Source organism: Boleophthalmus pectinirostris, unplaced genomic scaffold (genome assembly GCF_026225935.1).
Source record: "Boleophthalmus pectinirostris isolate CB_2022bp ecotype Guang Dong unplaced genomic scaffold, ASM2622593v1 HiC_scaffold_17, whole genome shotgun sequence".
NCBI classification, from domain to species: domain Eukaryota; kingdom Metazoa; phylum Chordata; class Actinopteri; order Gobiiformes; family Gobiidae; genus Boleophthalmus; species Boleophthalmus pectinirostris.
The window spans coordinates 31042120-31069352 of NW_026571115.1; the positions used below are offsets into that span (position 1 = coordinate 31042120).

The window sequence follows — 27233 nt, forward strand, 5'->3', positions numbered from 1 at the left end:
CATGAAATATTATAGATTCAGTATGTAAATTAATACAAATGACCAAAATCTAGATTCAGATCTAAATAATAATTTCATCAAAATTACTCAAATCTAGCCTTAAAAAAATATAATGATGAATATGCAAATGAATCTTGAAACTTGTCAAAAATAACACAAATCTGGATTCTGTTGAATTCATGAAACATTCTAGATCCAACAAGATAACTTATTAAAACTTAGAAAAAAAAACCCTCAAATCTAGATAAATAAATTAAAGGGAAAAAATCAAGTATTTTTAACTCATGTACAATTTTCATTTTTTTCAGTGTACTTCTCCAAATAAAACCAAGGAATCCACTGTACAAAACTAAAAATATATCTTACAAAGTAGTGGACTAGACAGGCATTAGGGATAAAAGGAGGAGGGCGGAGACGGACATGCGCGGGCGGGTGGAGGGTTGGTAGTTCGTTGGGCGGAGTCAGAGAGAGAGAGAGAGCCGTATTGCTCATTGGCACGTGGTCAGTGGTGTGCGGAGGAGACCTGCCACACGATCAGGTGACTGCGTTCGGACTTGGGGGGGACCGACTGACCGGGACTCAGGTCTGAGGCGCCGTCCAGGTCGCTGCCCTCGTCGCCTGGACACAAAACAACAAGAAACGTAAAGAAGGATAGAGGAACATGCACTATATTCACCAATGGTTGAAATGTGTAAAAAAAAAAAAAACATTTGCATTTTTCAAACAATATTTACTTGAATTGACAATAAACTATAAAACTGAAAAATTTTAAGATTGGAGAATACATTTATAACCACACATGTAAAGGAGGATAGAGAAACATGTACCGTATTTTTTGGACTATAAGTTGCACTTTTTTCATGGTTTGGGTGTTTTCTGCAACTTATATTCCTGTGTGACTAATATATTAAAATTTTCACACTGAAGCCATGAGACGCTCTAGTCTTGTGTGTCAGTATCTGCTGCTCCTGTTCCTCCTGTACCACTGTCACTTCACTCTACTGCGCATGTCTCCTGCAGAAAGAGCCTCTGTCCTGTCTGTATCATGTCAGTCGATCGCACCATTACTTCTGCACTGAACAATTTAACATTTAAACAAACTTATAAAGACGACTGAGAAGACTGAACACAAATGCCCCCCCAAAAAATCATATTTTGCAGATTACAAGCTGCAAGTAGTGAAATATTCAGCCAAAGAAAGTTTGGAGTGAGCAAGAGACTTGTGACACCGGGAGGGTGCGACATGCAACTTTCCTGAAGTCACTGGATGGATCGACAAATCCTGGATTTCAGTGACACCGAAACCATCCTGTCGGGATTCCGAAAGGTCTGAATAATTCTAACTGGAACTGATGCTGAGTCTGACAGCTACACAGAAGAGGAAGTGGTGCCCCGTTTGCCTCTGGAGGTCGCGGAGTTGCTCAGAAGTGACACCGAGGATGAAGAATTGAATGGATTTAGTGATTTGGAGTGAGAAGGAGAGCTTGGTAAACTTGTTCTGTTCTGTTGTTTATACTATATTTATCTGAAGAACTGTTCATATGCGACGTTAACAGCCTGTTGTTCTGTTCTATTGTTATTACTAGAACTTGATTTTCAAGATGAAATGTCGATTCCTGGTCTCTTTCTTCTTCATTATGCATTTTTTCACTGGTGTAATTTGTACTCCGGAAAAATACTTTAGATAGCTCAAGACTCAAGCATCATATGTCCCCTTTAAATATTTCAGGGAAACACAATTTTCATTTTGTTGTTGACTCTTTGCTTCTTATCACTACCAGCCATAAATACTACACTAGTATAATAAATGGTGTCTCTTTTCCTGTTCAGAACGTACCCATTCTGAAGTCGATGTAGCCCTCTCCTCCGCTCATCACCAGATATGTTTTAGGCTCCGAGGAGTTTGTGTCGGAGGATTCGGAGGGAGGGTCGTCTGATCCTGAGTCTGCGCTACCAGGAGGGGGCACTGCCTGACCTGGCAACACACGAGCACCACAAGCAAGACATAAGATAAGATAGACAGATATTGTAGTATATAACTGGCGATTTGACATACAGCAGTAGTATGTGATTTTACCTGGCACGGTGACAAAGAACTTGACTGCGTCCCTGTGTCCGTGGAAACAGAGCTGGGCGTGTGCCATGGAGCAGTACGGTACAGAGGCGCCAGGCCCCGCCCCCTCTGTGCCCTCGTCACTGTAAACACGCACCGCCCCTCCAGGACGGTTTGGCACTGATGCGCTCTGGTTCGCTGAGAGAAGCAGGAGAGTGGTGAAGCAATTAGTTAAAGGGCCCGTGTCACGCCATTTTATGATCTGTGTTATAGTGTTGGTCAAAGTCCCGCACGGGGTCCAGTCCTGCACGAAACCCGCCCACACCCGCGCCGTACAGCACCACATCCGCCTGTTAATCCGTGTTTATATCAAAGTTAAATCCGCACCCGCCCAGAACCATTAGCATTTCACCCGTTACCCGCTCGAGCCTGTGATAAATCGGGGTCAGCCCATTAGTCCAACAGTCCAATAGTCCAGGACTAAACCAGGACTGAACCTACACCGTGTCATTAGAGGATTATAAATATATACACGCCGCAAACCGCAGAGCTGATCACCAGGTCTAAACCAAACCAGGACTGAACCAGTGTCATTAGTATAAATATATACACAGCGCAACCGCCGAGCCAATCGCCAGGACTATACCAGGACTGGACCAGGACTAAGCCCAGACTGAACCAAGATTAAACCAGGATTAAACAAGGACTAAACCAGGAGCACAGGCGCCAGTGCCGATTACCTCCGCTGATGATTTTATGTAATAAAAAACTAAAGTCTCTCAGCCTGGTTCATCGTTCCTGGAAAAGACTGGGAAATGGCACTTGTTTCCAAAGTATTTTTTTCCTGTTCGTCATTCATTTGACCCACCTGTACAATTCCAGAACATGAAAACTTGCCCTTTTCTGCAACTATTTGCCCAGTGACCCGGTGCAGGACTCCTCATCTCATCTCAAACAGACCTAGAGTTGTGTTTTGTTTCATTCTAACATGTTTAACACACAAACCCTGTATATTTATGCCGAGTTCTTCTCTCAAACAGAAAACACTTATCATGTGGTGATACAGGAAATGAGTCACTGTAATTTGAAGAATATGTGCATCTTATAATGTTTAACTAGTTGCTTCCATTTGGGCTTCTGTTTCTACGGTCCATGAACACTTTATGCGTTTTGGAGCATGTATTCACACAGACGTTACAGTCGATGCAAATGTACTACTAAGCCCACTAATAAGCACTTCATATCCATGCGTGTTCACACCTTGTTTACACCCCAAAGTGAACCTGTAGAGAAAAACCTCAACTTGTTTGGAGGTTCTGTGTTGTGACCTTATCTCCATTTCAATAACTCAACACAAGTGACGTTGAACAGAGAGTAAAGTTACCTTCAGACAGAGGGATGGAGATGATGACTCCGTTGCCTGTGCCCACCCAGAGCCTGCTGCAGGAGACCACCAGAGCTGTGATCCTGACGAAGGAGAAGCCCAGTCTGCCCGTGCCTACAACACACACACATACACCATCAGGAACTACGTACAGCATATGTGCATGTGTGTAAATGTCATTCCTGTAGATTTATTTTATCATCAATTTATTTTGTAGGAGGATTTTGAAGTTTTTTGTTGAGGGAGACAAAACATAATGTAACCAAGGTCAATAATACACTCAAACTACAGTCCCTGACAAAAGTCTTGTCGCTTATCCATTTTGTAGAAACAAAAGCTTATAACCTGACTTTAAATTAATCGATTGGTTTTAGAAATGTCTCATATGAAGCTAAAACCCTCCCAAATTATGCTCAATATACTAAAATAAATTTGCTTCACTGAAGAAAGATTGATCATTTAATGAACACAGAAAGGTCAGATTTTGGCAAGACAAAAGTCTTGTCGCCTACAGAAAATTGAACAAATAATTTACTTCAAATACAAAAATATGTTGCATAACATCAGTGAATGAAGTAGTGGTGCTGTGAGATCCATATTTAATATCTTGTATGATTCCATGAGCTTGAAGGACGCATTCATGCGATTCGACAATGATTCATCCAATTTGTTGATGAAGTCATCAGGAATAGCAAAGAAAGCGTCTTACATGCCTCCCAGAGTTCATCAAGATTCTTTGGTTTTGCCTTCCATGCTTCCTCTTTCATTCTACCCCAGACATGCTCAATGATGTTCATGTCTGGTGACTGGGCTGGTCAGTCCTGGAGCACCTTGATCTTCTTCACCTTGAGAAACTTTGATGTAGAGATAGAAGTATGCGATGGAGCACCATCCTGCTGCAAAATTTGACCCCTTTTATGGTTGGGAATGTAAGAGGAGCTAATACTTCTTGATATTTTAGGCTATTGATATTTGCCTTCCACCCTGCAAATGTCTCGCACACCCCCATACTGGATGGAACCCCAGACCAGGATTTTTCCGCCACCAAACTTAACTGTTTTCTGGGTGAATCTTGGTCTCCTGCAATATTTACGGCGGCTGTGATGTAATTCATCCGAGGATTCATCTGAGAAATCCACCTTCTGCCACTTTTCCAGTGTCCATCCTTTTAGCAGGCTGTGGGCCTTGGCAAATGCCACACGGTTTTTTAATTGCCTTTTGTTTAGTGCTGGTTTCTGTGCACTGATTCGACCATGGAGGTCATTTCGAGACAGAATTCTACAAACTGTTCTAGTTGACACAGGGACTTGAGAGTTGACCAGGTCTGGTGGAGTCTGCTGCAGTGGAAAAGGGGCCTTGGATTTTTGAATCAAACGGTCCTCCGAGCAGTTGTCTTGTGGCGTCTACTGGACCTGGGCTTGTCAAAAACATCTCCAGTCATTTCAGATCTTTTTCTTATTCTTTGTACTTGACGCTGAGACACATTGAAGGTGTCACCACCTCAGCAGTGGATCTGGTCTTCAGCCTCTTGATAATTAAGGCTTTGGTCTCAGGGTGGATCTTAGGCATGTTGTCAGAGGTCAAGTTGCAGTTGATGTGAAGGTCTGGTGTGCTGGGCTTCTTTTTATACACAACCCACTAATTGATTGATCAGTAACTGATCACAGGTGAGGCTGTAATCTAGGATTGGGTGCATCATATGACAAGACAACAAGACTTTTGTCTTGCCAAAATCTGCCCTTTCTGTGTTCATTAAATGATCAATCTTTCTTCAGTGAAGCAAATTTATTTTAGTATATTGAGCATAATTTGGGAGGGTTTTAGCTTCATATGAGACATTTCTAAAACCAATCGATTAATTTAAAGTCAGGTTATAAGTTTTTGTTTCTACAAAATGGATAAGCGACAAGACTTTTGTCAGGGACTGTATACGACTCTGTGAACCCCAGACGTCCACCAGAGACTTGCTTGAGATAAACAAAAATCCTGTAGATCTGATCTGTGTTGATAAACATTGTTACAGGTATGTAGGAATCAGAAAGCTCGTGAGATCCAAACCAGACCAGTGGGTGCAGCGGCTGATTTAGACTTTATCCCTGGATTAGACTTGCCTGACCTCGCAGCATTAGGATTCGTTCGCTCGACAGTAGGCGGGTACTTTTTTCATTTAACCAGTCACTGCTATTTCGTCGTGACGTATGTAATGTGCCAAATCCCGTAGGAATAAGGACAATAACGTCTTTCCCCTTCATAAAATTCACAAAACATTCTCTTTGTTACGGCTTTAAATCCTCAATCTCTGGAATCGTTGCCAACACAGAATGTCTGTCTTCGTCTACATCCATCTCGACGCTTTGTTTACTGTTGTGCTGTTCCACAAAAGGGACCCAGACAGACGCTTCAGTTTGACGTCATGGCTTCACAGCTCTTCGCTGATTGGCCGGTGTGCAGTCTACAACTTCCGGGGTTCTTGCAAATCGTCTAGTGTATTCCGATTCCTGACGTAATCTCTGGAGAGAAATTAAATTGAGCGGAGGCACTAGGTGGCGCCAGGATTAGACCAGGTTCAGTTCTCTATTGTTCTTGGTTTGTAATCCTAGAATTATTTTTAACTGTAATCAGGTTTACACGGCAGAAACAATGTACATATCAAACGCTACCAAATCAAACTTAATAAATTTCAGGTTATGAACCATATTTTCTGGGCTATTAGGCGCTCTGGATTATAAGGTGCATCATCATTAAATGGTCTATTTTTGAACTTTTTTCACAAATAACCGCACCAGACTTTAAACGAAACACAACAGTTGGATGGGTGAGTGGTTTTGTTTGTTTGTGGTCGTTCACGGTGACTCTGGGCTTTGTTCAGTTGTGGCGTGTAGGGAGGGTGCTGTCTGGGACCAACGGATTGTCGGCGTGTTCGCAGTGACTCAGTTGTTCAGTTGTGTCTAGAAGTGGCACATTGCACTCGCTTTTTCGGTTCGTTCCTCGTCGGCGTGGAGTGATGAGTGTGTCTGTGGGTGTTTTTCTCTGCGTGGTCGCTGTCTGCTCCGTGTGTGTTTGCGTGTTCTGCGGGTGGTGCGGCTTTACAGTTTACTGACGTCGTGCTGGGACACCCGAGTGGATTCGTGTATAGGTCGCTCTGGATTATGGGGCGCGCGGTCGTTTTTTGATAGAGTTGGAGGCTTAAGAGCGCGTCTAATAGCCCGAAAAATATGTTAAAATATAGTTTTAGTGGTAGAAATAGTCAGTTTGGTTACTTAAATAAAAGATTTGCAGATATAAGAGCAAAAATACTCCCTTTCATATATCCCCCTTATATATTCTTATGTTTTTATTTGTCTCAACGTGAGAAACTCATATCCATTTGTGCGTTTACCCCATTAGAGAACCTGCCATTCTAATTCAGCATCTAAAAATCCATGCCGTTTCTTACCCAACATCTTGCTGACGTAGGGCTCGATGTCCACGTCCTGCAGGTGCTGGTAGGTGTGTGCGTGGAACAGGCGCAGCGTGGAGTCCAGACGGATGGAAACCCAGATGCCCTCCCCCACCCAGGCCAGCTGCCGCACCTGGCTCTCCTTCCGCGGGTGTGCATCGAAACACTTCTGCTCAGAACACAGGGAGATGACACATTTAATCACAAAATAACTTGATTCTGCATGAACGTGAATCTATAGTGATTAGTGTCATCATAATTTGAATACAGTTTTTACACATAAGCCAAATCTGTATCAGTATCAGAACGTAACAGTGATGGGCAATACCAGTGATTTTTGTTTCGATCTGATACTATGGCAAGTATCGCAATATCCGTCCGATACCAATGAGTTTTGTATTCAAATTATCTATCTGATACTGCTATTGGATATCAGAGCTGACACTGACTCTGATATCAGCTTCCAAATATCGGTTAAGTTGAAATCCTGCCTATAAACTGATGTAATAGGACAATTTACAGGTCATAGTCAGCCCAGAAAGTCTCAGAATATTTGAATTTGTATTTATACAAAGCTGTCGTGGGGATAAATAACAGCTACATAACACATTTGAATCAGTTTAGTCTTATTTTGTTTTAGTTGTTGGGAAATAATTGCTGTTTTCAGTCTCTGCACTGGTATTGGCTGATATCGGTTATGGGCAAATACTTAAAGGTATAGTATCCAAATTTGTATCAGAACTGAAAGTTGAATCGGTGCATCCATAATTAAAATGCACTGACACTCCTCTACTATAAAGAATTTTACCTTGACATATAGAGGATTTATTCAAGCATTATCTTTGCTCCACTTCATCTTAAGTATGTGCAGATAAACTAAAATACAAACATGTCTTGTCTATTTTCATACATAAGATGCACCGGATTATAAGGCGCATTAAGCGAAACAAACAGACGACACTTGAGACTGATCCCTTAGTCCAGGCGTCCACGATCCATTAGCAGATCGTGACGTAACTCGCCCGGCGTTGCCTCCCTGTCTTGGTGAATGTGGATTATGAATGTGAATGTGGTTGGATCATTTAAGTTTGTTTTTTTATTTCCCACGAGGAGGACTCAAATATACATTGAGTAATAATGTGTTTAATGCAGCTTTGTGCACATTTGTTTACGTTTTACAGAAACGAAACTTAAAACCACATGGCTAATTTGCATAAACTGTAAGTGCTGAAAAAACAGCTCGTTCCTTGTGCGCTGATGCGGTCAGCTTCTGTCAGATTTACTCCGTGAGGAATAAGGTAGCTGTAATGCTCTGACAATCCATGAAACAGTGCGGCGTTGTAGTTTACCAAAGTTGTATTAAAACATTTTGACAGATTTTTGAGCACCGGATTATAAAGTGCACTGTCGATTTTTGAGAAAATTAAAAGGATTTTAAGTGTGCCTTATAGTCCGAAAAATACAGTATTTTTTTTAAACTGATTTAAAAAAAAAAAAAAAGGTCTATGAGAAACCAATACTTTACATTTCATTTCATTTTCATTCATTTCACAAATGCGAGTGCACGGTGTACGTGTATTTAAAGAGATTGCCTGTCAATACCTCTATCCTCATGGCTTTGGGCTGGATGACGTAGATCTTGTTCCTGTATCCACACCACACGGCGTCGTGCACCACACTGATGCAGCGGATGGAGTGATGAGGCCGCCCCAGGTCCAGCAGGTGGTAGTTAGTCAGGTCCCACTGGCCGTCAGCTGAGTCAACAACAACAACAGATGTATTCACTCACTGTACAAAACCAGAAATATCTTTGATCTCTAATAACCAGTGTTGATGGTAATGCTTTATTTGGAACCTTTTTTAAATAACTTATTGGTTTGATTGGTTTTCCCAGTTAATCTAGTACTAGTTACTTCTTGAGTAAGGTTCTTAAGGTTCTTGCAAATTCAGTGTTGATAATAATATTCTGGCTTTTACAATACACAGAATGGGAAGTCAAACAGCATAGCACAAAATAGACCTTTGCTTCATGTTAGAGAAGCAAAAATTAGGGAAAATAATAAATTAAAGAAATCTAAAAAAAAAAACACTGACATAAGCAAATAATTGTACTTAACTAGTCAGAATAATTTTATAAATACCTTAACTGCTCTACCCTTTCACAAAACATCATGTGAGATTTACAATACTGTCATAAAAATGTATAGTTATACATGTATATAGTAAATAAAAGTACATACCAATATTTCTGTGGAAAATGGCTAATGTCCCGTCTGCCAAAGCTACAAGCACTCGTCCTTTAACGTGGCTGCAACAAATATGCATTTTATAAATAAATACAAAATGGATGTGCAGTACTTTAGTAAAAAAATATACAAAATACTCACACTATGCCAAGAATGGAGTCCTTTAGTTTGATGGCATGTAGACACTTCCTCCACCGCGCCACAGACGAATGAACGTACAGACTGAAGAGGAGAACAACTGTTAATACATGATACATGACAACAGAAGTGTCTCCCCTGAAGCAGTGCTTCACAAACTACTTTTGTAAAGATTTTACAATTTGCTCAAATAATATTTTTGAAGAGCTCTGCAGCAGACCAAACCACCTGTTATCTCTGGCAGCCCCTTTAGGAGTGTTGGTATCAGTGCGCTCCATGTCATATGCCATGTCATATCCTCATACTCACCATCCGTTCTGCGCTCCCAGCCACATGGTCGGCAGAGCACTGCTCATCCTCAGCACCTCTGCATCAGGGGCCTCTGACGGCTCTGGTAAAGACGTCACCTCTGACCCCGGGTCCCTGTGGAAACACAAGCGTCATAGGAATGTAAAACCTCTATCTGCCAGAAGAGCTTGTGTTCACTTTTTTGTTATAAGGCTATGTAATAATTTAGTTTTTCTTTCCAACCAATTCCACCATCAAATCGCTACCATCATGTCAGCAACATTTCTCTTAATTTGAACTAGTCCTCTTTAGACTGTTGAGCCCCACCCTCACACCACAGCCCATCCCTCACCTGTGTTCTGGAGGGGTGGGGGTGGCTTCACGCTCCATGCCCAGAGGGTCTGTGAAAACGTGCTCGGTGTAGATGCCCGGCTGGCTCTGCTCTGCCCCCTGCTGGCCCTCGCCCTCCTCCTCGCCCACACCGGCGTTGGCCTCTGTAGCTTCTGTGGCCTCCTCTGCCGTGTCTTCAGTCGGGCTCGTCTCCCTGGAGAGCTCCACTGGGCGAGAAAATGAGAAACAAAGCGTCAGATCAGCCAAACCCAGCCTGCTAAATTTGCCATTGAAATCATCTGTCAATATAATTTTTTTTTTTAGTTCTGATACTTGGACGTGCCTACTGTGGCTATGGCATTCAACTGATCTATCTCCAAATAGACAAGCACTAGGCCAAGTTACAAGTCAGATCTGTGGAGAGGCAACCACGCTCACAGTAAGAATGCAAGTTTTCAAGATAAAAGTTTTGCAAAATATCCATCAGAAGTTAAAAAAGTTATTCACCTTATGACAATGACATTTATTTCTGCCAGTCAAAAACTAAATCTGACTAGGCAACTTTGACCCAAAAATGTGTGATAATTTACAAAAAGGTTTTATTTTTATTTTTAGACCTGACCTGATGTCGAGACGCCGCTGTGTTCTGTGGGCTGCTCGCTCCCTCTGGCCCCTGCGGTCTGTGGTACTGCCGTGGTTCCCTCCGCAGCCAGAGTGCCGTCGCTGCCCGCGGAGCCCACACTGGCCACGCTGCCCGCTAAGCTCACCCCATCTCCAGCCTGACCGCCGTCCACGTCCTGGGGAACCTCCTCTCCGGCCGGGAAGTCTGTCTCCAACACTCCTGAAAGTCCAACACTGTAGTGGTGAATAAATCTGGAAAACATACTGCGCTTGTGTTTGCTATAGTTATAATCTCTGACACCTACGGATCATTATGTTATAATTTACACATTTTAAAGCCAAGTACAGAAAAGTGGGAGGAGATAAGGGGTGATTTTCTGCGCCCTAAATACAGGGCAATAGAGGATTAATTAAACATGCAGAAACTGATCAAAATATTCAATCAAAATATCACTGCTATTTGGTCGTTATGTATTGTGCCGTTAACTGGTATATTAAGCTTTTCCCAAATCCTGTAGGAAAAAGGGCAATAACGTCTTTCCCCTTGATAAAATTCACCAAACATTCTCTTTGTTCCGGCTTTAAATCCTCGATCTCGGGAATCGTTGACAACACAGAATATATGGCTCTTCGCTGATTGGCTGGTGCCCGAACTTGCACTTCCGAGGTTTTTGCAAAACGTCTACTTTATTAGTGTATTCTTATTCCTGACATAGTCACTGGAGAAAAATGAAATTGAACAGAGGCACTAGGTGGCGCCAGCCTGGCTAGTACAGATGTGCCAGAAGTTTTGAATTTGAATATTTCATGATGAATGAAATAGCTTGAATACAAAATTGTTGAAATGGAAATAACTGGAAAAAAAAAGCATTAACATGTGATAGGTTGGTATGATTTTACAGTATTTTTCAGCATCTTTAATTCAGACAGAGAAAATTTAAGTTGAGAAATTCTGATTAAAAAAAACCAAAGTTACCAAATTTCGGGTAAAAAAAAAAATTCAATTTGAGAAATTCAGATTTCACCGCACATTCTCTTACTATAGGAACTTGCCAACACCAGGGGGCACCATGCTCATAGAGGTCAAAAAGCAGTATTACAATTTAGAAATTTAGAGACCCAACCAGGATATCAGCAGAAGAAACATCCTTTCCAGCTATTTTTTACCAACGCATCCCAATTCACATGAAGTCTTCTAATAAATAACAGAACGTTTTGCTGTTCATTGTTTGTAGAATCTGAGGCTACTCTCTCGGCTTCTTACCTGGCACACTGGCGATGCAGAGCACGTGAGTGTTACAGGCGTAGAAGGAGTCCAGGATGTCCGCGGGCTGTGTGGCGTCCAGGACCATGACTTTGGTGGAGGAGTGAGTGCTGGTGCAGACCCACACCCGACTCGACAGCTCGTCCTGGGCCACAAGGTCCCGCTCAGGCTCCACCTTCTCTGGGTCCTACAGAGACAACATCACATATGAAGGACGCAGGTACCGTATCTTTCAGACTATAAGTGGCACTTTTTTCATGGTATAGGTTGTCCTGCAACTTATATATTAAAACAGATAATTTCACATGTTCGTTATTTTCACACTGAAGCCACGAGAGGCTCTAGTCTTGTCTGTCAGTATCTGCTGCTCTTATAACTCCTGTACCACTGTCACTTCGCTCTACTGCACATGTCTCCTGCAGAAAGAGCCTCTGTCCTCCTAAAAGTAGTGAAATCTGCAGTCGAAAACAGTAATCGAGCGGTAGAAACAAAGTTTGGAGTGAGCAAGAAACTTGTGAGGGACTGGCGAAAAGCAGAGGACACTCAAACTGCAATGAAGAAAACAAAAAAGCTAATTGCGGTCTAAAAGATAGATTAAGGTAGAGTGGGCGGAATTGCTCAGAAGTGACACTGAGGATGAAGAATTTTGGATGATGGAGGATTTTGTGATTTGGAGTGAGATCAAGAGTTTGGTCAACTTATGATGTTCTGTTTATTCTTACGTGAACATACCAGACATCTGTTTAGTCAGTTGTTCTCTGTTCTATTGTTATTACTACAACTTGCCTTTCAAGATTAAATGTCTGTTCTTTGTCTCTGATTTTATAAAATAAATTCCCTCCCAAAAATGCAACTTATAGTCTAGTGTGATTTGTATATGTTTTTTCTTCTTCATTATGCATTTTTTGGCTGGTGCAACTTATACTCCGGTCTGATTTAATAGTCCGAAAAATACGGTACATGTTTTTACAAAGTTAGTGCATTGGTATTTCATTGTGCTCAATTATACGAGGGAAGGTTCTGCCTCCTCTTTGGCTTCATGAAGAATTTATAGTGGCCCTCATTTGGCTGATTTGGCCCAAATCATCAAAGTACATTTTACTGCAAGTTACTTCATCTTAACCTCAATAAAAACTATTTTGAGGCAAGACAGAGCCGTTATTATGGTTGTAGGATATAAACAATTTGGCAGTAAGTCAAATTTGAAAAAAATACATTTGAGGGATTCGCCTAGAAGCCCCATAGACTTTTCAAGATGTTTCAAGCTGATTCTAAAGATGTATGAATTAAAAACAGATCATGGGCTTTGTCACATGCCCCATTTCAAACACGTATCTTTTGTCCTTACCTTGTTGTCGTTGTCCAGTTGGTCTAAACTGCACTGGGAGCCCTTCTTCTGCCTCTGCAGCTCTGCCCTGCCCCCGGACATGTTCACGCCCGCTGCACACCACAACTGGACCAACAAACACAATCAATACTCAAAAACTGGCTGATTTTGAATTACTCCACCACTGTTTTCATGGTATTCTTATGTGATTTAAAACAATAAAATAAACGCAGGACTAATGCAGTACAGATGTCACTTTCCCAGTACCTTCATAGAGGTGTCCTTCTGTTCCAGAGGCCTCAGATACACAGGGACAGGTAAATTCATCTTACTCTCATTCTGCCCACCGTTTACCTGAAAACATATTACAGATACAGTAACACCAACAAACCTTCACAATGTTCTCTAGGCAGAAATCTAAAGTTTTTTGGATCACAACCTGTCGGCAGAGCTTCTGAAAAGCATCAGACAGACTGAAAGGGGTTATTCCACAGCTGAACAAATCTCACCTTTAAAAATCAATGCTGAAACGGTGTTTTGTAGCATTTTCTATGAGGCATCTCACAGAAAACCCTCTGTGAGTCTGACACAGTGAAAACTCACATCTCACATGAATGCAGTGCACAGTAATCAGATTTATCCAGACAGTGGAAGCCTTACCTTGCATTTTCCCGGGAGGCTCCAGCCGTGGGCAGTGACGCGCCCGTCCTCCTTCTGCATGTGAGCCTTCACCTGTCGATACTGCGCTCTCTTCTGCTCTTTACGAGACGGAGAGCTGCACACCTCCTTCCTGCAGAATCACATATTGTATGAGACACTTTTCCTCAGACTGCAGACATTAAAAATTATTTGTCAGAGTTAAGGCTGTTAATACACCCACACATTTTAAATAAAGCAGATAGACTTGAACTGTTTTGAAATGATTTAAACTGTTGGAAAATGTGGGAGGAAATATGTTGGTGCCACTTTTACAGTTTATTCTATCCATTAAAACTGAGTAAATCTATTTTTGAACTTGTATTCTGTTAGCAATTAAAAAAAAAAATAATAAATTGAAAGTGTTTTCTCCTTTTTATTAAGCACATGAAATGCATATTTGTAAGATTTTTCTTGAAATGTAAGTAAAATTTTAAAAATGTAGGTAAATGGTTGTCTAACTTAAATGTTACTAATTACCATAAATTAAAAATATGTATGTAATATATAAGTATCACATAAAACCTTTAGCATTAGGCAAATAATAATAAATTATTTAATAAAAGATTTTGTGTTATTTATTCTTTATTTACATTCATTTAAAATAATATGACTATAAATTAAAAAGTTAGGCAACCATTTACCAATTTTTTTTATTTTTATTACTGCTTAATTGTATGGGTTTACAGTGTAGTAATAATTTAAAAAATATATTTTATACATATTGCAATTGTTATTTAAATAGTAATGGATTTTGTTTTTATTACAGTTGGTATTTCATGTTACTTCCAATAGTTTAATAAGTTGCATTATGTCTGAATTATATGATTATTATTATTGATTATGTGATATGATTTATTTATTTATTTTTTTTAATCAGACGTCTGCCAAAACATGAACCTCAGTCACTAAACAACAGCACCAGAAACAGCTCAAGTCTGCAATCTGAGACCACTACAAGAGGGAAAACAATCTCTCAGACTGTGAATCGGGACGAGGGGGTGTACCAACTTCTTCACACTTAAAGGTTGTATGGAGGATTTTTTTTGTTTCAAATTGTCACTGATAGCATTATAGAGGTGCAGTAGCCTTGTAATTGTGATGACCAAAAAAAAGAGAATAAAAATTCATCAACTCTGGACGTGGTGGGGCTAAACATTTGCCAATAGATAACGACACTGCCTCGTTATCTGTGAGCTGACAGGCTGTCAATCAAACTCCCTACGTTTCTAGCGTAACTGACTTGCCTGCGCGCCGCCGGTACGTGGTTTACGTACGTCTGTCACGCAGTCCACAGACGCAAGACGCACAGACGCTGTTTACTCCACCAACGCAACAGTTCTTAGCGGCTTTTTTTGACCTATATCTTCCTCGCAGTTCGCACAAAGTTTGTTGCAATGGCGACAAGAATCCAGGAGCAGTTCGCCGCAAAAGAAAGTCCGTTTTTGAGGTCGCTGAAAGAAGAAGACAAGGGGAAAAGCAGCGAAGCCAAACTAAGGTGATTCTTGTAGATTCATTCCAGCGATGGCGCGACTGAAGCAGACGCAGGGTCTAAAGACTGACGCACTGGTCCACAAATTACTCCTGGACAGGAAACTTCTGCTTATTATGAAAACGTACTTTATTTCCAAGAGCGAGACAAACGTTTTTCAGGACACGAATGTGATATCCTATGTCTGAAAACGTAAGTTTCAAGGCAAAGAAAGAGTCCGCTTGCTGCGTGTTGTAGCTAGTTCATTCGCACGGAATCTCCGCGCACCCTTCTCTGCTCCCCTTTCCTGCTCCTCTCCCCGCTGCCTGTTCCGCTCTTCCCCCTGCTCCTCACTTCTCCGGGCACGGAATCTCCGCGCACCGCTCCCTCTCCTCTCTCCTCTCCCTGCTCCCTGCGCCGCTCTTCTCCCTGCTCCTCACTTCTCGTCCGCGCACAAAATGTCCGGCTGTAAACAAACCTGTTTCTGGCGTAAGGAGGAGGCGGGAGGAGGCGTTTCTACGTAGGAGCTGTGGGGGAGGAGGGGTGGTTTCACGCATGCGCAACATTTGAAAAAGGACAAACAGTCGCTGGATTTCTCGTTCCTTGGAAAATCCTCTATACAACCTTTAAGACACAGCTCTGAAGAATATAAACTGCAGATGAAGCTGTCGTCCTACTGTTCAAAGTAGTAAGACAGCAACAAAACCTGTTTAAATGACCAGACACATCACAGAAACATCCCGTCACACTACTGAGAGTTCTCATAATAAAAAAAACATAGTATGACACTTTAGTTTAGATTTTTTGTATAGTTTGTTGCGATGCTTCTACTCTTAGAATTGGATTCAGTAACAATTTTGTAATTTTTGTGTTACTTTTTGAAATACTCACTCTTCGTTGAGGAAGTCGAAGGTTTTGGACTTCTCTGTGGGGAACTGGGAGAAGGTGCTGCTCCTCTTCACCAGACTTCCCGGAGCGTTGTACTTGACGTTGGATTGGGAGTCGGCCTTCTTGAGGGCGGGGCTACTGCTGCTGCTGCTGGAGGAGGAGCTAAAGAGTCTGCTGAAGCTGAGGGGGCGGAGTTACAGAGAAGCCAAAGAGGGAGGGGTGAAGAGAAGGAGTGCAGGGAGAGAGAGGAGAGCAAGGCACGGGTCACCGACCAAACCACATGGACAATCAGAAAGCATGCTGGGAATCAAGAGACATCACATGACCTTGTACTGCCTGTGTTGAATTTTAATATTATAGCAAAATTTGAAGCTTCAGTCTAAGTTTACGGTTAATTTCTCCAAAATCAAGGCCTGTCAATAAGAAAACACAATTCCACGCTCCATATGGAAAATTTCAATAAAAATAAAATGTTTTAATTCATTCGCTTATTTTATTTAAAGCAATGAGAGTGAATTCTCCGGCATCAGTCTATCAGTTCAGTGAGTATTTAAAGCTGTTATTAGGGATGCACCGATACCACTTTTTTAAAAACCGATACGAGTTCGAGTATAAACATTTCTGTACTTGCCGATACTGAGTACCAATACCGATAATTTGGATGGAGATGGAGTCCAGCATCACTCACGGCCTGAATCATATTTCTCACGTTGTTGTGGAGGACATGAACATGTGAACATGAACTGAACTTTTTTGAGCTGTAGCATTTTAAAGAATATCTCCACTGTGGCCAAGCTGGTGTGGTGGCCTCCAAATGATTTCGTATGGAGTATAACTTGATGACAAGTAAACGCCTCATCTGTCCACTGGGCTGTCAAACTTAAAAGGGACATTGGGCAGACGCTGCAGCTCCAAATATCAGTCGTGATGCTCATTGACTCGATGACATGTACCATCGACCTAATGTGAGTTTTAACAGCCTCGAACACTTGAGGCAACTGGGCAGCTCGTATCTGGGCTGTAGAACAGTGGTCCCCAACATTTTTGAGCTATGGACCGGTTTTATATCAGACAATATTTCACGGACTGGAGGAGCCTGGGGGTGGGGTGTCTGGGAGAAGGCGGTTCACACGGAATGGGCAAGTCCTGGCTAAATCCTGTTTTAGTCCTGGATTTAGTCTTGGATTTAGTCTTGGATTTAGTCTTGGATTTAGTCTTGGATTTAGTCTTGGATTTAGTCTTGGATTTAGTCTTGGATTTGTCCTTGTTTTAGTCCTGTTTTAGTCCTGTTTTAGTCCTTGTTTTAGTCCTTGTTTCAGTCCTTGTTTTTAGACCGTTTTAGACCTGTTTTAGTCCTGTTTTAGTCCTCGTTTTAGACCTGTTTTAGACCTGTTTTAGACCTGTTTTAGACTTGTTTTAGACCTGTTTTAGTCCTGTTTTAGTCCTTGTTTTAGTCCTTGTTTTTAGTCCTTGTTTTAGTCCTTGTTTTAGACCTGTTTTAGTCCTGTTTTAGTCCTGTTTTAGTCCTTGTTTTAGTCCTTGTTTTTAGACCTGTTTCAGTCCTTGTTTTTAGACCGTTTTAGACCTGTTTTAGTCCTGTTTTAGTCCTTGTTTTAGTCCTTGTTTTTAGACTGTTTTAGACCTGTTTTAGTCCTGTTTTAGTCCTGTTTTAGTCCTTGTTTTTGTCCTTGTTTTTAGACCGTTTTAGTCCTGTTTTAGTCCTGTTTTAGTCCTTGTTTTTGTCCTCGTTTTAGACCTGTTTTAGACCTGTTTTAGCACGTGGTGTACAGGAGGGGGAACGGTCCGCGCGGTGTACGGGAGGGGACCCCTGTTCTAGAACATCTATAAGATGCTGAAACCCAATATCACTGACAAATTAATGTGGCTGGTCATCGGGGCACAATGTAGCAGGTAAGTTCCTCAGTTATTTTTGTTGCCCCAGTGCTATCTTTGGACATTTTCACTCACTTCTTGAAAACTTTGGTTAAGGTTGGCTGTTGACGGCCCGTGCGAGCTTTGGTAAACTCGGCATACTTATCGCTGTGGCGTGTCTTCAAATGTTTGATTAAATTGCTCGTATTAAATGACTTCTCAGCATTTTGGCACTCCATACTTTGCAATCTGCCTCACTCCTGTCGTCCTCCTTAATACTAAAATACTTCCAAACTGCTGACGACGACAAGACTGAGCATTATTTGCGCATATGACTTACTCTTTGTCTCCCCCTAGACATTGAAGTTACGTACAACAACAAATGGCCTCCTGAACTTGACCAGTGATGACCAGTCGTGTCGTGTAAAGGGCCATTCACACCAAAGCGTCAGAAAACGCCTTGACGCCTCTATTTGGACGCCTTTGCATTTGACAGTTTAGATGCCCCCGACGCGCGTCTTTGACGCCGTGGACGAACGTCTGTTGCCCTGGAAACAAGAGCCCGGTCCCGGTCTTTTCCCGAAACAATGTCAGACCAGACTGATAGAGTGTTTTTATGACATAAAACATCAACGGAGGAGATCGGGTCGACGACTGGGGCGTATATATATTTATACTCCGCTAATGACACTGGATCAGTCCCGGTCTAGTCCTGGTCTAACACCGGTCTGGTCCTGGTCTAATCACGGTCTAGTCCCGGTCTAATACCGGTCTGGTCCTGGTCTAATCACGGTCTAGTCCCGGTCTAGTCCTGGTCTAATCACGGTCTAGTCCCGGTCTGGTCCTGGTCTAATCACGGTCTAGTCCCGGTCTAGTCCTGGTCTAATCACGGTCTAGTCCCGGTCTAGTCCTGGTCTAATCACGGTCTAGTCCCGGTCTAGTCCTGGTCTAATACCGGTCTGGTCCTGGTCTAGTCTCGGTCTAGTCTCGGTCTAGTCCTGGTCTAATCACGGTCTAGTCCCGGTCTAGTCCTGGTCTAATCACGGTCTAGTCCCGGTCTAGTCCTGGTCTAATACCGGTCTGGTCCTGGTCTAGTCCCGGTCTAATACCGGTCTGGTCCTGGTCTAATCACGGTCTAGTCCCGGTCTAGTCCTGGTCTAATCACGGTCTAGTCCCGGTCTGGTCCTGGTCTAATCACGGTCTAGTCCCGGTCTAGTCCTGGTCTAATACCGGTCTGGTCCTGGTCTAGTCTCGGTCTAGTCTCGGTCTAGTCCTTGTTTAGTCCCGGTCTGGTCCTGGTTTGGTCCTGGTCCGGTCCTGGTTTAGTCCTGGTCCGGTCCTGGTGTAGTCCTCGCGATCGGCTCGGTGATTGTGGCGTACATATTTATTCTCCGCTCATGTTTGTGGTTCTCGTTCTGGTTCTCGGGTCTTGCTTCCTGATAATAACGTCGCTGCGTCTCTGGATACTCGTCCCTGATTGGTTGACGCGCCGCAAAAACGCAGGACGCTCTAGTCGCGCGTCCACATAGACTTTACATTGAAACTGGACGCTTTGACGCCTTGGTGTGAACGGCCCTTTACAGTGGTATCGGTGCGCGGTATTGACAAATGTTTAACGAGTATGAGTATATTAAGGAAGTATCAGGCTGACACTCTGTAATAGTGCATCCCTAGTTGTTACTGCTGTTGTTGTGTTTGTGAGAATTTGAGAATCTTGTACTGTGGACAATTAGCTGAACCCTGAGCTTAAAAAAGTATTACAAAAACAGCACTTTCTCGGACACATTTTCAATACAAATTCAAATATCAGTTCTACCTTGTCATGTTATGTGGTAATACTGTACAGGAAGTGCTCTACTGTGCTTTTAAAATCCATACACAGTCACTAGATGCAGTTGGATCAGTTCCACCTAAAATTCAACCCTGTGGGAATATTTGATTGGCTAAAGAGTAGACAGCGTAACAGTAGCAGCCCATCCAAACCCACAGAGCAGGCGGGAGACAGGGGAAGCCCAGGAGAACAGGTAGAGTTAGATTAGAAAAGTCTACAGTGAACCGCACAGTTAGTCAGGGTCAAGGAGAGAACACACTTCGGGGAACTTTTTAAGATGGAGGAGTCCACTGGGTAGGGCCGTTTCAGAAATACATGTTTTACCTAATGCTGATGTTTCAATAGCATAAAGAGAGATAAGAGAAATACTTTGTTTATATATTGATTATATATTTGTCATTTGTTTAGTGGTGATAGTAAAAGTCAAGGATAATCGCAATGTTTATGGTAAATTACAGTCGAATATGAACAGAGCTACAGTGGAATATAACAAAATGATCAGTTACTCACAACTGCCAGATGCTGGATTTCTTCTTTTCGGTCAATGTTGGATTTTCTCTCGAAGCTCTAAAACAAACAATGAAATTATTTGGCAAGGAACTGATAGATAAAAATATACTCAGTCCTCAAGAAGCTCAAGAAGTACCAGTTAGTTCATTGAATAAAAAGTATTTGGGGAAACGCTTTAAGTAAAAGTGTGAAAATAAGGTTAAGGTAAAGGACAGCAGCTTGGCCTGGTGGTGACCCTTGCTTGCTTGATTACTAAGTTTAATGCCATATTGTGGAACATTTGGAGGCTCAGTTTGGAGGGTCTGTCACACGCTTGTCCCATCAGTTGTAGTTTGTTGCAGTGGTTTGCAGTCGAGATGAAATAGAACTGTAGTCACATTTTTAACTTTTGACTTGCTCCCAGTTATAATATAAAGGTTTCCCACTCTATTTACTGACAAAATTTCAAAACATTTCCATGACTTTATCAGGACCTAAACTGAATTTTCCATGACTTTACAGCACCTACATGTGTAGAACTGATCAGACTTTTAGGGCTAAATATGAAATGTTAACTCTTTCCACTCACCTTATGGTTTGGGATTATAGTTTTTTAACATTCAAAATCCTGTCAGTGCATTTATTGTCGTCTCTTTCCCGCAAAAGGCGCACACATTCAGAAATAATCATAATAGTCTAATGATAAATTAACAGAACGCTGTAGTTGCGTGAAAGACATACTAAAATTCCATGACTTTTCCAGGATATCTGGAACCCTGAATATATTACTCAAAAATTTGTAAAGTTACAAATCCATGTATCATTCGTTCATTCATTTTTCAATATAAAACCAAAAATAAGAAAACAAAAAAACAACAGTTTTCTTTGTTATTTGTCTCCAAAACTAAAATGAAAAAACGGATAACGATTCGTTTTTTCAGTTCAGAGCGGAACTGAGACCGGGACAGAGCTGCTCTGGTTCTCCGCGCTCAAGAACCGCGGCTGGTTCCGAGGTGGTGCAAAGCATCCGACTGACGCATTCACACCAATGAAAATGAATCGAAATAAGAGCTTTTGGTTCAAATGGACCAGGTCCGGGACCAGACCGGGACCAAAGCGCTACTGAGACTGGGACCAGACTGGGACCAGAGCGGGCCTGAGACCGAGACCGAGACAAGACCAGGACCAGACTGGGACCAGAGCGGAGGCTCAGAGCCCACGACAGGGCCGGAGCTCGAAGCTGAGGCTCGGACCCCGTGGAGGCTCAGAGTCAAAGCTCGGAGTCCGCCCTGGTCCCGGTCTGGTCCCGGTGTGGTCCCGCTCTCAGTCCCACTCTGGTCTCGGTCTGGTCTCGGACCTGGATCCGTCCTGATTCAGTCCGTATGCGGTGCAAAAGTCGGCATCGCAGTCACGGAAGTCACGTAAACGGGAAACGGCCGTTATCCGTCTTTTCCATTCTTCATTTAAACACAAAACTGAAAAAACGAATCGTTATCCGTTTTTTCATTTTGGTTTTGGAGACAAATAACGAAGAAAACTGTTGTTTTTTCGTTTTCTTATTTTTGGTTTTATATTGAAAAACGAATGAACGAATGATACACGGATTGTTACAGTGTCAGAAAACTACACAGAGAGATCCAATTTTACTAAAAAGTTACACAACATAATGTACTTCAGTAAATGTAACCAAGTACTACCTCTGTGCTTGAGTAATTTCTTCAATGACATTTTCCATATAATTTTAAGGTAAAAGTTCTCTTATTTGAGTACAGTTTCTTCTTCTTCTCCCTGAGCCTGTAGCTGTTGTACCTGATCATCTCAGTCCAGCGCACGGCCTCCTGCAGCTCCATCAGCCGCTCCTTGTACTGGTTCCTCTCCATGAGCACACGGGCCATCTCCACCCGGGTGAAGCGCTTCTTCTGGGCCACGGGGATGTCGCTCTGTCACACAAAATGTACACTCAGGAAGAGGATCCATACACATTACTGTTAATCCTTAAACACCCCTTTGTAGTTTGGGGATTTTTATTTGTTTTTGTTTTTTTTGTTGTTGTTTTTTATCTCTGCTGTGGCCATAAAACTCATATTTCTATTGGCAATTTTAAGATTTTATATTTTTTTATTTTTTTTTTTACCATGTAACTTTCTGGAGATGGCTCCTAACCTGCATGATTCCTTAGAAATATAAAGTTTAAACCATACTTCTGAACAATGGAGATACATTTTTGTCATACTTCGGGATATTATAGCCAAAGGAACAACATTTCCATGGAAGGAAACAGTATTGTGTCACTAATCCAGGTCAAACAGGTCAAGTTTGTGGTGATGCAAGCCCACTCACAGTGATGACGCATGTTTTTCTATGTTTTTTAAAGCATGTTAGTCTGTTTTTCAGCGAAAATGCTACATGTTAAATGTGTATCACTGTTTATATGGAACAGAACACGGTGCACTTTTGTGATCTTTTTGAACCAAACGGATGTAACACATTTTAAAGGGCTGTATGATGGTTAAAACATTTACTCAGCATTACACTCATCCCTCACTATATCACAGTTCACCTTTCGCGGTTTTGCAGATTTTTTCATGCATGTTTTTTTTTTTTTTTTTTACAGCGTATGAGCACATATTGTGTTCCTCCCCCTGCGCCCTAATTGGCAAAGGAATTGTAGATCACTGTGCCGTGTCTCCTGTACAGTACAGAATTCGTTCAGCTGCCAAATTTACATACATGTTCGATGGCAGTGTGATTCTGAAGTGCAGCGCGATCGGGCGACGGCCGCGCTTACTGTGAGGTACGTAGCCCTCAGTCGGTCCTTTCTCCTGCGGTCACCTCCGAGCCTGTCTCGATCGTGAGTACTGGTTCAGTTCTGGTTTAGTCTTGGTTTACTCCTGTTTTAGTCCTGTTTTAGTCCTAGTTCAGTCCTGGTTTAATCCTCCTCTTCAGTCCTGGAATCAGTCCTAGGTTAGTTCTGGATTAGTTAGTCTTGGTTCAGTCCGTGGTGTAGGCAGCGCAAAAGTTTGATATCATCTCGGGTTAACGGGCGGGTGCGGTGCTGGACTGCGCGGGTACGCTTCAATACGGAATAAATTAATCTTTGGTTCCTTACATAAAAGAGGAAAATAACAAAAGGGCGACAGCAGCAATAAGTTTTAAGAAGGATGCAAAAAGTGTTGTAAATGTCCTGTCTGAGAAAAATGTATAAAGTGTGTGGTGAGGGGTTTTACAGCCTTAAAATAGATATAATAATTGTAAAATATTACGTTGACTACTTCGCTGATTTCACCTATCGTGGGTTATTTTTAGAACTTAACCCCCGAGATAAACGAGGGACCACTGTGTCTGATACTCACATCTTCTTCATCTTGGGTTTTTTGTCTAATCTCCTCCACTTCTTGCCTCACTCTGAAACACAGAAGTACAGTAAATATCAAACAATTGTTTCATCACAGGAGATTTTGGCAACATTTTTGTCAAATCAAATCAGTACAGATAATTTGAATTCCATACTTTTTGAGTTCCTCCTCCAGGTCTTTGTTCTTCTCCTCCAGTTTGGCTTTGGCCTGGACCACTGCCTCTAGCTCGCCCTGCAGGACCTCCTTCTCACAGGTCAGCTCGTCCACCTTCAGAATCAGGTCTTTGTTCACTACGTTTAGAGCGTTCCTAAAAACAAAAAAATTACAAGGAGTGAATCACGTGATATATTGGTGTGGTGGGTATATAAGACGGTCGTTCTTACTTTGTTTCAAGTAACTGCGAATTTTCCTGAATGAGATTTTCCACTTCACGGCCCATGCCTTTTAGTTTAAAAAAAACACAGTTACCACAAAAATAATACACAGGGAGACAATTACTGACTGACTTATGACTTCAATCATCTATCAACCAGGCATAACAGTATGGCCACCAACAGGAAAAGTCAGAGAACAACTAACGGGATGAACGGTTTTATACACATTTGCTCAAATTCTTAAATATCATAACGATCTTTGTCATTTTCACTACTTCACTTCACACACTATTCTGGACAGAGTTCCTCCACAGATCTAGAGAGTCCTGATCAGCACAAAAGATGCAGTATCTTCAGCTTTAAACCTACATTTTAAATATATTTGTTGGAATAAATTTAAATGATTTCTAATAGTAACTGAGCAGGTTGTCTCCTCTACATTGAAAAAGGGGTAAAATGCAGAGGACAGTGTGATTAATGTTATACAATATGAAATACAATCACCAAGTTGTCCAAAGGCTGATTATTAATGCTCATATTGTTATGCCTGGTCATACCTAACTACAAAAAAACACATGCATCTACAAGTGACTACACACCACTATTAGAAAAATCTACAGGGGAAATAGAGCACTGGGGAAAGAGAAGGATGGTAGAGAGGGAGAGGTCTTACCAATCAAACTAAGGTCTGATAAACCATGCAGTAATCCATGTCAGGCAGGAGGACAAAGAGAGAGAAATGTGCAGATAGTTTAGGTGAGATGAACAAACATGGAGGAGCCAGGGTCAGAGAGGAGTCTGGAGCCGTGTGTCTTTGTCACTGTATTCTACAGAGAGCCGGTCTGGGACTTTTACTGACAAATTATGAGATCATATATTTTTTTATAGATACAATATAAGAGATATAGCTGGTTATTGAAACTACTGCACATTGTGTCAGGGTCCTGGAGAGATCACCAAATAAAAATTATAATATTCAAAACTTCTTCAGGAATGTTTTTTAATAAGGAAACATTTTAAGGCAGTGCAATTAATCGAATTTTGATCTTGATTTCGATTTGTGAGTCAAACTCATACAATTGAGTTGAAACAATAAAGGTTAAAGTTTATTTGGGGATTTAAAAAATATAAATAAGTATATTTATTTAATTTTTTAATGTAGATATAGTAGAACAGCTGGATATATAGTTTATTTTGGAAACATTTATGTTTTTCTACGCCTTATTTCATGTTCAAAGTATATTTTATTCATTTTTTTACATCCCAAAACTGCTCTGAGGTTCATATTTGTAGCCTATATTTATTTTAATTTGAAAGTTTTGCGTAAATTATTAATAACAAAGTGTTTTTTTTTTTTTTTTTTTTGGGGGGGGGGGGGTTTGTTTGTTTTACTTTGTTTTTTTTTTGTTTTGTTTTTTGCTGAAATGCTGAATAAATGCATCGAGCAACTAAAAAAATAATCGTTTGAATTATCGTAATTTCAATATTGACCAAAATAATCATGATAATGATTTTTTAAATAAACAGGTATAGGCTACAACATTCTGTAAAAGGTTAAGTTTATAATTGTTAATCCCACATTATAATGCCACGTTCATCTGTGCCAGGCGACTTTAGGCTTGTCTACTTCTCGACAGAAAACACTGAGGATGTGGTGTGGCTAACCAGGCCAACAAAACTGACCACAGGCTCCATTAGCAAAGAGAAACAGGTGCGGTTTGGCTTTGGAGTTATCACGGTTAAAACCACAGCAGAGTAAAGAAAAACTGCAGAAAACGCTCTCGCTGTGAAAAGAAGAGTTAGCAAAACCTGAGACAAGGGCTGAATGATTCTTCCAAATGAAATTAAAATCACAATTTGAATATTATTATGATTATTATGATTACCACTACAAATACATGGGATTCTTGGATTACTAGTAGTTAGGGATGTAACAATAACAGAAATATCATGACATCCTATCGTCAGAAGTCTCTCAATAATATCGTGGACCATCACAATATATCGAATTACAAGTCTCTTTGCTTAAATTCATTGTTTTGGTGCAAAAAAAATAAATAAAAAATATACATAATAATAAAAAATAAATTAAATTAAAAAAATAACAATTTAATTAAATATAAAAAATAAAATAAATAAATAATTTAAAATATATATAATAAAAACAAATGATTTGGTGCAGCAACAGCTAAAAGAAACAGAGGGAACTACATAGACCATGATCCTCTGCTCTGTTTCAGTCCAATGAAATTACTTATTATCCACTTTTAGAACTTAACTCTTTGGTTTATGATAGAACCAAAGGCTTGTCAAGACATTTTTAAAGGAAGTAGTACATTCACAATTCTGTTAGCTTCTACAAAATATCGCAATAAATATCGTACCGAGGAATTTGAATATCGTTACATCCCTACTATAAGTTATTTGTTGAAAATGACATGGCACAATTCAAGGGGTGCTTTATATTTATTTAGTTGTTGTTTTTAATAAATACAATAAATAAATATATTAAAATACATCAAAATATATAATTTAAAAAAAATATATTAAATAAATCAAATTTGGGAAAAAAAAATAAAAAATCATTCAGCCCAACCTGAGATACCGTACTGAATAACCTACGCATGCACAAACTTTAAAAACTGTCGTAGCCATTAAAAACGTCATTGTGGTGCTGCAAAAGAAGCTAATAAAGAAGCTATGATTTTGAATGATAATGTCAATGGCTGAATGGGACAGAAAAGAAGAGACGGTTTAGATAATATGAGTTATACACACCAGAATACTCCACTGCAATGATGGACAGAAGCAGAGGATGAGAGGAGAGAGGGAGGGGGGGAGAGAGACGTGATGTTAACGTGGCGAGATGGCTCAGTAACACCGGTGAAGCAAGAAATAATGACAAATAATCCAGGAGACATATTATGCAAATGTGATATACAGTATGTAGGCTCATCTGCACCAACCTGGTTTAAAAAGGAACAACATATGATTTTGAATTCCATCAACATGTCCGACCCGTCTCCCCAGATACGAGGTAAACAAATCTACTTTACACTGATAATTTTCTTGTGCGGAGTCCATATTGTGGAACATTCAAGGTACAGCAATAACATCTCCATGGAGACAAGAAGGTGTTGGACCCTCCTATAATTTAGCGTAATTT

General features: G+C 41.0%; 1 protein-coding gene across 1 annotated transcript in view; it reads right to left on the reverse strand.

Moving 5' to 3' along the window:
• Positions 1-232: 232 nt before the first annotated feature.
• spag9a (sperm associated antigen 9a) overlaps positions 233-27233 on the reverse strand; it is a 55991-nt gene continuing 28990 nt past the window's right edge. The window contains 22 exon segments of the mRNA XM_055152887.1: positions 233-618; positions 1838-1975; positions 2078-2251; positions 3438-3551; positions 6874-7045; positions 8479-8630; positions 9117-9184; positions 9264-9344; positions 9570-9683; positions 9901-10105; positions 10501-10719; positions 11764-11950; positions 13112-13216; positions 13358-13444; positions 13751-13880; positions 16149-16325; positions 20359-20415; positions 22147-22277; positions 23691-23742; positions 23848-24000; positions 24077-24134; positions 26846-26857. Coding sequence (XP_055008862.1) covers positions 503-618; positions 1838-1975; positions 2078-2251; positions 3438-3551; positions 6874-7045; positions 8479-8630; positions 9117-9184; positions 9264-9344; positions 9570-9683; positions 9901-10105; positions 10501-10719; positions 11764-11950; positions 13112-13216; positions 13358-13444; positions 13751-13880; positions 16149-16325; positions 20359-20415; positions 22147-22277; positions 23691-23742; positions 23848-24000; positions 24077-24134; positions 26846-26857 — 2702 coding nt within the window. The 3' untranslated portion in view covers positions 233-502.